Source organism: Vombatus ursinus, unplaced genomic scaffold (assembly GCF_900497805.2).
Source record: "Vombatus ursinus unplaced genomic scaffold, bare-nosed wombat genome assembly UNPS02014828.1, whole genome shotgun sequence".
In the NCBI taxonomy this organism is placed as follows: Eukaryota; Metazoa; Chordata; class Mammalia; order Diprotodontia; family Vombatidae; genus Vombatus; species Vombatus ursinus.
The window spans coordinates 1,433,156-1,445,327 of record NW_020954606.1 but is presented as its reverse complement, the minus strand read 5'-3'; the positions used below and the strand labels follow the sequence as shown (position 1 = coordinate 1,445,327).

At 39.2% G+C, this 12,172-nt stretch overlaps 1 protein-coding gene across 1 annotated transcript in view; it reads right to left on the bottom strand.

The window, feature by feature from the left end:
* Positions 1-12,172, bottom strand: part of PCSK1 (proprotein convertase subtilisin/kexin type 1) — a 51,325-nt gene that overhangs the window by 26,545 nt on the left and 12,608 nt on the right. Inside the window, exons 3-6 of the mRNA XM_027838495.1 lie at positions 11,313-11,423; positions 8,172-8,318; positions 5,366-5,442; positions 578-666 (exon numbers count right to left, since the gene is read on the bottom strand). Of these exons, the coding sequence (XP_027694296.1) occupies positions 578-666; positions 5,366-5,442; positions 8,172-8,318; positions 11,313-11,423 (424 nt within the window). The remainder of the gene's footprint in view (positions 1-577; positions 667-5,365; positions 5,443-8,171; positions 8,319-11,312; positions 11,424-12,172) is intronic.

Sequence of the window (12,172 nt, the reverse complement as noted above, 5' to 3'; positions counted from 1 at the left end):
TGTATATGTATATGTATATGTATATGTATATGTATATGTATATGTATATGTATATGTATATGTATATGTATATGTATATATGCACATGCACACACATATGCATATGCATATATGCATGTACATGCACACACGTGTATTCACACACATGTATATATGTAAATGTACACATATATACATGTATGTATATACCCACATGTATGCATGCACACATGGATATATAGATGTCTGTCACTCAAATAAAGAATATATAGTGGAGCAAGAAGCTGGGAAATTTTGGCTGCTTTAGCTGCCACATTATAAGCTCTAGACAATAAACCTTCCTCAAACAGAGCAGATGGAAAGCTACATCTGGCTCAAAATGTGTTCAACATTTCCATTCATTTTTTTTAGGATGTATGTGTTAGAGCTATGCACTCTTTTATTTAACATTATATCCCCTTATTTGTCTATGAGCCATACTTAGATTCTGAAGGTCGGCTTCACATGGGTCTTTTTGGGAGGACTTTTCCAGTAGGGGCAGGGACAACCTTTACACGGGTCCATTACCTTGATCTAGAACAACGTTTAGTTTATTTACCTCCAACTCTGGAATTGTAGGCAACCCCAACACCACATTTCTGATTATTGGCTTGCATGGCAATTTCTCCAGCACACCTGGTTCCGTGCCTGGGAACAATAAAAATTTGAAAACATAAATAAGAAAAAATGCATTGCTTTTCCTCACATGTCGAGAGAAAGACTAAACCAGGAATCCTTTTCTAGTCCCTTTTCAAGCTTTCTACACCAAGATAGGCGAGACACTGTCATGCCTTCCATAAGGTATTGGTTTGAAATAAATGTTTCTACTCTTTGTTATAATAATAATAACAACAATAACTCACATTTATATAATACTTTATAAAGCACTTTCCTTACTACAGTTCTGTGAGGCAGGTTGCTCAAAAATAATAACAATAGTTAGCATTTATATAGTGCTTTATGGTTTATAAAATGCTTTACATATGCTGTCTCATCTGATCCTCACAAAATAACATTGTGAGGTGGGTGCTATTATGATCTTCATTTTACAGATGAGGAAACTGAGGCTAGGAGATATTAGGGGACTTATCTAAGGTCATGCAACTAAGAAAGTTTAAGGGACAGATTTTGAATTTAAGACTCCCTGACCCCCATACTATCCACCTTATCTCAGGGCTGCCGTTTTATTATTTATCATCTCTACTTGATGGATGAAGAAACTCAGAGAGGTTAAATGATTTGCTTCCAATCAGTAAGTGTCAGAGCAGAGACTTGGAGCCTGGTCTTCTGGCACTGGAAGAAGCCAAGCATAGTGTGCTCTCTGGCTCCCAGCATTGCCTTTTGTTAGTGCTGTTTCTTTGGCTGCCTGGAAACAGTGAACTCTGAACCCACCTAAAACAAGACACACATAGCTTCCCTAATGTCCCTCTTTCTTCCCCTTAGCACCCCCATCATTTGTCAGATTAGGATTCCCAATGTTCTTGTAGTGTTGGTGGAAGATAGCAAGGCACCTTTGGAGTTTGGAATGCTAACCAAAATACCAATAGGAGATTACTGAAGAATTGCTTGTGGCTCTTTCTTCCCAGAATTATTTCATATGGAACCAGAAACCCAACAAGAGGTTGACCTTCCAAGCAGTTAGGGTAGGCACTCATTTACGTGGCATAATTTGGGGAGTTTAAGAAAGTTTCTCTTTCTGAAAAAGAATTCTCACTCATATAGTCTTAGCGCCTGAGATTCTACTATTAGAAATTTATTCCTTTGGGTTAAACATTGCCCTCCTCTGGCATAATTTTGAAAAGAATAAGTTTTCCTAAAAGAGATAAATAACATATTCAGTCACTAATACTTCAGTGAGAATAAGTGGATCAGATGTGATAAATGGAGCAAATTCTTTAGTGGCGAAGTGTGTTTAGAGACATTAGAGTTAGTGGTTCCTTCCAGAAGTTAGAACACTGGCAGTCTGGTTAAGTGTGCCCTTCAGTATAGGGTCCCTTTTTAAGTCAGGGCAGATAATCCTGCCATTAATTTTCTCCAGTGTTGTAGGGAATATGCAGGGGATGAGCACAGGAGGTTTTTTCCTCCTTGCCTGTAGAGCTTCTCCTCTTTTCTCAAGAAAACTCATTGTCATTTAAAGAGCATGAGAAATCCTGTTCTAGGATGGGCAATAGGCCAACAACATGCCCTTCTCTCCTAGACATCTTCCCTATTCTCTTTCCCATTATCTCTGCCTCAGGAATTTTCCCCTCTGTGGGTTACATACCCGGCTCATAAGTAGCACAGTATGATACCCAGTGCTTAGTACAGTGCCTGGCATATAATAGGAGTTTAGGAAATACTTATTAAGAGATCACCCTCAAATCTTTGTTCCTTCATATTTTCCCACTGTGAACAACAATGGGAATGGGATGGGTTACCCATCTAACTTCAGTACAGCTTCTCCCTCCTCCATCCCTTGGCCCTAACCCAAGGGGAAGAATGTGAGCATCCTTCTTTTCTTTTTCTTAAGGCATATACTCAAGGGGAAAGAACCTGAAATTATTTTTTTTAAAATGATGATAGGGACTGGCACTTAAACAGGTTTAACTTCAAAAAGGATTATTATGCAAGATAGCACTTCATTTTAAAGAAGATTATTATGCTGGTTAAAATACCTTGGTCATACCTCTCATTTGAGTACTCTCCATAATTGGTGCTGAAAGGCTCAATTTAATGGCAAGAGTTTGCTGCACTTCAAAGATTTTGTTATTTATTGCAGTTTGGCTTGCAGAGTCAGATTCAAATACTGCTCACATTAATCTCATTTACATATTAATAGAGAACCACAATGATACAGATAGATTTGAGAGATAATGCCATTGGAATTAGAGGATGATTCCCCATTGCTATAAATGTCAAGACAAAATGAAGACATTTATTCTCAAAGCCAGAGTCATTTATCCTCTGACAACATGCTATTCGGATAGCTTGATTCTATAATGCCACGTGATTAATGATAGGGATGCTATCATTTTGGTTGACAAAGAAAAACTGGAATGATTGCTGCTCATGGTGTCATTTTTAAATAGCTGTGCCCTAATCGGATCGGTGGATTTTCTCTACAACCTTTGGAGCCTGTCATTTCTCCTCTAAATATGTAATTGCTCTCAACTATAGAAACTCATACCCCTTGGTTCATAGCACATGCAGCTTTCTCACTGGATGACGGTTTCCTTAGAAGTTGACCTGCTCATATGGTGACATTCTAAAAGCAGAGTTAAGTACTGGGCCCCTGTAAAGGCCCAGTGAAGAGAGTGTAATTGAATATATACAGGTGTGGACACATTTATGCACAAACAAGCAGTAGCTCTAAGCTCCCCTCTGCTAACAGGCAAGGCAACTTTGTAGAGCATAAAGTTACACAGCTATTTCCCAATCTTAAGGACCTCAGAGTCTCACCTGGATCAAAGCCAGAGGTACAGTATGGGCAGCATTTCCATACATAGGGGTTGGTCATACATTCCTTAAGCTGGCTACCCTGTAGGTTGGGAGCAATTCTCCACTTCTCCCTCCCACCCCCATTCAGATATAGTTAGATGGTTAGTGGATAGAGCAGAGGAGCTAGAAACAGGAAGACCTGAATTTGAATTCTAACTTAAACACTCACTAGCTATATCACTCTGGATAAGTCAGTTAAATTTTTTAAGACTCAGTTTCCTCATCAGTAAAAGCACCTACTTTTCAGGGTTATTGTGAGGATCCAATTATAAAACAAATGCAAAACTCTTTGCAAATCTTAAATCATCACATAAATGTTGGCTATTATTATTCATGTCAAGAAAAAATGGGAGGAAGTGGAGGTGATGGGGTTGGGATCTGGGCCCCAGAAAGGAAAAATCCTGGACTTTCCCACATGGCGTAATCTCTGGCTGTTCGCTTGAGGTTATAATCCCATCATTTGGACTTTCATTGTGGCTACACTCAATCTCCCCTCCATCGTCTTATATAAGATCCCTCTTGTCTCCATTAAGATGCTGAGATTCTTAAAATCCAGCCATGGTTTAGATTTTTAAAATCTAAAAATCCAGCCTCTGCTTACCCATGTTCAGACTCCTTAAGAGTCTGCCCAATATGAGGGATGTTCTAATAAACCTTGTTTTTGGCTGAAAGAAAGCTTGGGTCAAATTCTTTCCGGCGGGATCCGCGTGTTGTGATTTTGGGGTCCCAGCACCCCTGAACCCCTAAACCACATCAGAGGGAGGTTTTCTTCCTCTCTGTTCTTCCAAGAAGACCATCACCCTCTGTAACAGTAGAAGAATCCAACCCAGAAAATGGAAGGATTAAAAGCTTATACACACAACACTATTTGTAGGAAGGTGTGGCCAGGGATATTGTTTCTATTTTCTAGAAAGAGAAATTGAGGCATGAGGATATTAAGAAATTTACCTAACATCATATAGCTAAATTATGGCAAAGTCAAGATATCAAGACCATTTAAAACTAGCTAGCATTTATATAGCACTTTAAAGTTTGCAAAATGCTTTGTGAATATTTTCTCATTTTATCCTCATGACAACCCTAGAGGTAAGTGATATTATTATCTCCATTTTACAGAAAAAGAAATTGAGTCTGAGGAAGGTTAAGTGACTTGCCCAGGGTCGTACATCTGAGACTGCAGTTTTGAACTCAGGACCTCCTGGTTCCAAACCCTGCACTCCATCTACAACACCACTTCATTGCTAATTCCTAATCTGATGCTTTAAGACAAAGATATGTTTCTTATGAATCAAAAATTCTCTATAGAATTATTTGTTTTATTGTTCTTCCTGCAATATTGGCAGACCCCAGAAGCTATGAAATCTGCCCAGTAAATTGTAATAATTCCCTTCATCTCTTGAATCCTTTAACTTTGCTCCCTTTACCCCCTCCCCCCCCAAAAAAGGATACTTAACCTGAGTTTTAAGTGGTATTGCTAATAGTGGAGGAAGAAGGATGGGATGGGGGAAAGGAAAATGAAGGTGGTTTGGCTGAGAGTCTCTCCCTTACCTCAATGCTACCGCTCAGCTGACCATACTCAGTAACCTCATAAAATAACTGAAATGCTCAATTTGACCTGGATATTCAATCAATTCCCATAAGCAACAACAGATGCAAAAAATAGTAGGTGTTTTGGTTTCTTTTAAAAAACAACACAAAACCCCAATTGTGACATGGATGGTGGGAACAAAGAGTTCTACAGTTAAATGGTGAAGCACTATGTATTCTGAGTAGCCAGAGTGCAGAAAAGCATGTGTCATTTATAGTACATTTTGCCCAAACAAACTGGAAACATTTAAATGCATTTTTCTAAATATAGACATTTACTCACTTGTTTTCATTTGTGGGATCATATCTGGGAAATGGATCATGGTCATTGTCATTAAAGTCATAACTGGCCTCTGGGTCCTACCAAAACAGCAAATCAGCATTACAGTGTGACTAGTCAAAGGCAACACACCCTCCCCTGGGAGATGGTTCAGAGGAATGTACATCAGTAGCATCTAGCCTGAGCTACATGCCTACATCTTGCATCTTCTAGCCATGTAAATGAACCAGGTGATAGATACAGCTAAACTAATAAGAGAGTGATCTGCTTATTCCTTCTCTTGGGTCTAAATGCTAGGGAGCCTGAAGTCATGGAAAGGGTGATAGCATTAATAATAGCAACAATAATAATGGGAATAAAAATGAGGTAATAATCCCATTTCTGTAGTGTTTTTTAGGTGTGCAAAGAGCTTTATGTATATTATCTCATTTTAGGGTACTGTACTCAGAAAACTTGGGCCTGAGGCTTAGCACCATCATCATGTGACTTTGGGCGAGTCACAAAATCTCTATTGAGTCTTATTTTCTTCAGTCTATAAATGGAGATTACAATATTGGCACCACCTAGTTTATAGGATTGTTGCAAGTCTCAAATAAAACAAGGTATGTGGAAGTGTTCCATAACCATAAGGTGCAATGTAAATGTAAATTATACATCAAAAATAATGGATAGTGATTTACCGATATAATTTTGAATTCACAATCAATGTATTCTCATAATGACAATTCACTGTATATTTTAAGAATCTTTTTAGGCAATTTAGAAAGAAGATTGTTAAGCCAATAACTGGTATTTTAACTATTTAGGGAAGGGTGGTCCAGTACAGTTACTACAGCCCCAGAAAGTGAAGCAATAATAGTCCTATGGCCTTGTGGCCTAGCAAAGAATCAGTCAGTGCTGCTTACATCTTCATGTGCTATGTGTGTGTTTCACATATGGCCATTAGGTTCCACTTATTGAACATCACCAGGCAACCAGATTTTTCCTAGACCTTATTATTCTCTCTCCTCTTCACACATACACACACCTGTTACAACTCTTTCTCCCCAGGCTAACCCCAGGTTAGCCCCTTCACTCTTCTGGCACAGATGGCAAATTGCTTATCACAAGATTGGTGAACAGTGAAACTATTAAGCATTCATAGTGTGTTAAAGCAGTAAGGGATTTCTTAAATTACTTTCTAGATCAATCCCTTCACCTTAGTTGTTGAAACTGAGGCCCAGAAAGGCTAAATTATATGCTCAAAGTCACAAAGCTAGTCAGTGGCAGATTCTGGAACTAGAACCCTGATCCATTGGAGCCCAGTTTTCTGTCTTTCTGTTTCCACAGTGCTGTGTCCTCCCACTGCTTTAGAGTTTCTTAGGGTTGATGTGCCTGCCAGAAGAATTATGCTAGTATAAGCACCTAGAGTTGAGAGCTTGGGGTTGGGGGAAAAGGAATGTTAGACCTTGCCTAGAATCTGATCAGAATGCATTGCATTCCTTTGCCCTGGACCCTTTCTTCCCGTCTATACCAATTTTATTCCCCACTGAGCCTCCAGCTGTGGTTTGAACATAGGCTAAAACGTACAATTGAGGTCTCTTGGTCTAGGATAAAAAACTATTTTGTAGACTATAGGTGGGCAGAGCATTCTCACAAACAAGGACTGAATTGAAGGGTGGTACCCACTTCCATTTCTTGGGAATTCTCTGTTGTCCCTGACTTCTTTTTAAACATTTTCCTTTTTTTTCAATTTAATTTAATTTTTCAATGAATAAAAATCTATTTTCTTTCTCTTCCATCTCCCAGTTTTTTTTAAAAAAGCACTTTTAAAAGATAAATATGCATAGTCAAGCCAAACAAATTCCCATATTAGCCATCTTACCCCCCCAAAAAAGAAATGTATATGTTCCTTTCCAGCTCTTATCCATAATTCCTGTTCCTTAGCTTTCTCCAGCACTGTTCACAGTTATAATTATGGTATAATATATGGTAATTGGTTCCAACCCAATGGGAATATTCAGTGAGAATTAAAATAATGTTACCACTTCAGGGGATTCATTATTTGCACTAATTGAGACCTAAAAGAACCTCTTGATTACCTTGTATTTATGCTGTAAACATTTTATATACATTCATAGGGCCTCTCAGATTGAATATAAGTCCCCTGAGGACAGAGACTGATTTTTTTTTCTTTGTATCCCCAGTGCCTAGAAGAGGGTCCTCACATCATAGTCTCTTAATAAATGCTTTTTTCTTGATTGAAGCTGGGCACTCAGCATTTCTGCCTCACTGCTTCACTTCACTTTACTCTGCCTTCACTATGTCCCTCCTGCTTTGGATCTGAGCACTGGGGAGGATGTACAGCTTAGGTATATGACATGGTGCCATGATTGAAGACACTGATCTTTGGAGAAGTGCAAGAGTGAATTCTAAAAAGTGAATTTAGTTACCTAAATTTTGTTAGGCTGCCGTTTTTTGTTTTTTGTTTTTTTTTTGCCCAGAAAAGGTCTGGAAGATTTTTAATAATTCACCTTGTCTCTGTGACAAGAGAATATGCCTGAGGTCTGATGCCCACACACATCCATTCTGATATTACTCCTGGGAGACTAATTCTATTCACCTCCCAGTGACACAAAGCAGGTTGATGATAAGCTGGCAGAAGGGTGAGGGAAAGGGACAAGAGGCTCTGGATCATATGACCCAGGCCAGTCAGAACAGGCTCCTGCCTGAGGAAATAAAAGCTCAGTTCCTTTATGCGTGTGCGACTGAGCAGGGAGCTGTCCACCACTGTTTTGTTCATAGGCAGAGTGTGAGAGCCCAAACTCACATAGTTTGCGTAGATGTCAGTGTGATTCCACTCCAGGCCATCATCCAGAACGGTGATAACCACCCCTTTTCCTGTTATTCCTTTTTGCCAAACCGGTATCACATGAAGGTCCAGCTTGGGCAAAACTGGGGTCATCCTGGTATCTTGCTAGTAAAGAAAAACAAGAATCATTGGTGGATTTGGGCTTCATTCCCTTCATTTGGGAGCTCAACTTGAGCCTCAACCTGGAAAATTGTATTTGCTTTCCCTGGTGTCATTCTTGGGTGTTTGGGCAATTTAATAGAAGGTAACTAGGTTAAAAAACCCAAAGTTGAGGGTAGGTCTTGAAGAGTGAATCATCAGGGTGGTACACTTTTTCTTGTTGTTCCAGTGGAAAATCACTTGAAAGGATGAATCACCCTGGGGCCCCTTCTCTTTGAAGGATGAGGCTTTGAAGAAGCCACTTGCTCATTGTTTTCTTTCTTTTCTAATGAAATGTTCAAGCTTTCCATCTACCAAAGCTTTGTTTGATATTCTATATTCCCTTTCTCTGGAAAAATAAAGTGAGGCACAGATTACCATTCCTCTATGCTTTTGATTGCTTAGTGCATACATAGTCATATCTCTAGAGTGTTTTCATCTTTGTTTCCTGAAGAAAAAGGGCAACCTGCAATGGCCAGTCAATGATGTCATTTAATTGAATATTTCCAAATTCATGTGACTTAGAGAATAAGCTTATGTTGGAGGGCACTCTCTCTCTCTCCCTCTCCCTCCCTCCCTCCCTTTTTCCTTCCCTCTCTCTTTCCATCTCTCTGTGTTCTAAAGTTATGGAGTATGGAACTGCACGGCTGGGCTGTCAGGGAATGGAGGTCCATGGAAGCAAAACACCAAGAGAGGTCATCAGATATGTAACAAAGGAGTCAGTAACTTGTATGTAACAAGAATAAAAATTTTTACCAGAGGCAGAATAAACCCTTCTCCCATTTACTGGCTCGGAGTACATAGAAACCATAGCCTACCAAGCAGGAGCCAATAAAGTGTGCTACGAAGGAAACTAGGGTGTTCAAATCACATAGCACACATCTGATCAAATTCCTAAGAGAATGGAGTTTCAGCCTCAGGAACATTGAGGGAGGCTATACTTCTCACTGTGAAAAGTAACTAACTGAGATAGAGTTAGGAGTCATGGAGAAGTGTATTCTTCTACTGAATAATACAGAGGGGATTATTTTAAGTTAAAATGTTCTTGTATAAATAAAACCAATGTAGCCAAGAATAGAAGGAAAACAGAAAATTGGGGGAGGGACTTTCGTAGACTATCTCTCAGATAGGATGTGATGGTGTTGGAATATTCCTGTGCTGTAGGAAATTATGAGCTGGTTGATTTAGAAAAACATGGAAAGAGTTTGACTTATGAAGGAAGATGCTATCCACCTCCAGAGAACGATGTGACAAGTAGAAATATGTATAATATGGTTTTACATATATGTATAAGAGTGTGTATGTATAAATATGTGCATGTCTATAGATATCTATGCAGATGTATGTATATCCATAGCCTTCTTGGTGGGAGGGGAAAAATAAAGTTAAAAGTGCACAGCAGAGAACAAAAGAAAACCTAGAAGAAAGCACAGAAAAGCTGGGTGTCTTTGAAAACAATGTGTAGTATTTATTATATAGGTTTTCTTGAAATGAAAATTTATGTTTTATATTGAATCTTCTCTTATGTTCTGCTGTGTACATGGAAATGTTCTTTTTTTCCTTTTCCTCATTTTGTATTTAAGTTTAAAATGAATAAAAAATGTACCAAAAAAACCCCTCAATACATAGGGAGAAGAATTCAATTTTTGATTCCATTGGTATAGGGCACTCCTAGAAGAAGAAACTCCTTTTATCAATGTAAGCTGGCACTGTCACTGAAACTTAGAAGATTGCCCAGAGCAGTGGTGTCAGACTAGAATAGTCAGAATGGAAATGGAGGCCACTAATCTGTACATAAGTATCCTTGTAGAACCAGAATTGATGTAGGTTTAAAATGCAATGTTATTTGAGTTTTGTTGCATTTTATTTTGTTAAATATTTTCCAATTACATTTTAATCTGGTCCTGGCTGTACCTGGGACCTCATGCATGTATGACACCTATGATTTAGAGCACTGAGATGTCAAGTTACTTGTCAGAGAGCCAGTATGTTCAGAGGCATTATTTAAACTCAGGTCACCATTCTAAAGTCATCGATTGAGCGTGAAGAGACCTGAATGGGTCACCTAGTCTAACTACCTCATTTTTACAGATGATTGATTACCTGAGTCTCAAAGTGGTTAAGTAACTTGCCTAGGGTCGAAAAGGAAATAAATCCCAATTTCTCAAAGGCTGAATAGGCAAAAGAATTGACCTCCATTCAACAATACAAGGGCCCTGGGATATTGTTCTCTCTGGGGATTTAGTAGAAAGTAGCACCAGAACTTAGAGGCAGCTAGATGGCTCAGTAGATAGAGCAGAAGGCCTGGAGTCAGGAAGCTGTGGTTCAGTTGTTTCAGTTGTGTCTGACTCTTTATGTCTCTTTTTGGGATTTTCTTGACAAAGATGCTGGAGTAGTTGGTCATTTCCTTTTCCAGCTCATTTTACAGAGGAGGAAACTGAGGCAAACAGGATTAAGTGACTTGCCTGGGGTCACACAGCTAGTAAGTGTCTAAGACCAGAGTTGAACTCAGGAAAATGAATTTTCCTGCCGGGCCTGGCACTCTATTCACTGTGCCACCTAGCTGCCCTGGAGTCAGAAGACCTGAGTCCAAATCTGGCTTTGACAGTTATTAGTTATGTGACCCTGGGCAAATCACTTAACGTCTGTTTGCGTTAATCTATTGGAGAAGGAAATGACAAACCACTTAGTATCTTTGCCAAGAAAACCCCATGGACAATATGGTCCACAGGGTCACAAAGAGTCAGACACAACTGAATGATTGAACAACAACAACAAAGCACCAGAATTCTCTTACCTCCCTCTCCTCCCTTCCACCACCAAAGGGACTAGGTTTGAGATCTTGTGAGAATTCTTTGGCTTTAACCCAAGCTCACACAGGGTTGTTGCATCCCCCAATATGTCGATATGAAAATGTAAAATAGCTGACCTATGCACATCCATGTTTGAGTAAAGACTTACCAAATACCACTGCTGATTCCACATTGGGTCATTGAAGAGGTCCTCTGCTGAATCTCTTAGGATAGAACGTTTGTTTCTCTCTTTTCCATACTGTTGCTCAGCCCACGTTACCTGCAGAGATATTTTGGATAGGTAAAACTGCAATATTCCCCAAGAATACCACTCTCCTCACCCCCATCAGATCCTAGCCCCACCAGAGATCTGGCAGATGGACTATCTGACCTCAGTCTAAACCAATGCTAGGAGGGTGCCAACTAGGGAGATAAGCATTTCCTTTATAACAGTAAAGCACACCTCAAGGAGGAAAAGAACCATTCCCAAAGAGATGATTCCTTCAAATTATTTACCCTGTGGTTACAAAAGAGACAAAAGCATAACCTTTGCTCATCAGCACACACTTTCCAATGTCCATTTTAATGTTGAAATTATTGTATTCTGTGATTGTAAATGTGTCTACTGTGACAGAGAGACTTGACAAATGAAGGAGAGTCTAGGGATGACTATAATTTGATTTCTCATCATATACTTGCACTGACAAAGCAGAAACTGTGAGGAAAGAATTCTAAGTCTCTCATCCTCAAGGACAACAGCTTATAATATTACAGTAAAGTCGTGATGAAAGGTCTCCGTATCTACCATCAGGCCCACATATGGATCACTAATACTGAATCACATATTATGTAAGTAGATCAAATTATATGAAAATCATCTTCCCTATAGACAATGTCTGTAACAGGATGTTATCTGAGGCACAAAGCCATTGAATGATTATCTTTAGGTCACATAAATGGTTGGGGATTAACTGAGAAAAGGATTAAAGTCTCAACTTCACACCCTACCCAGTGCATCATAGGCTTATC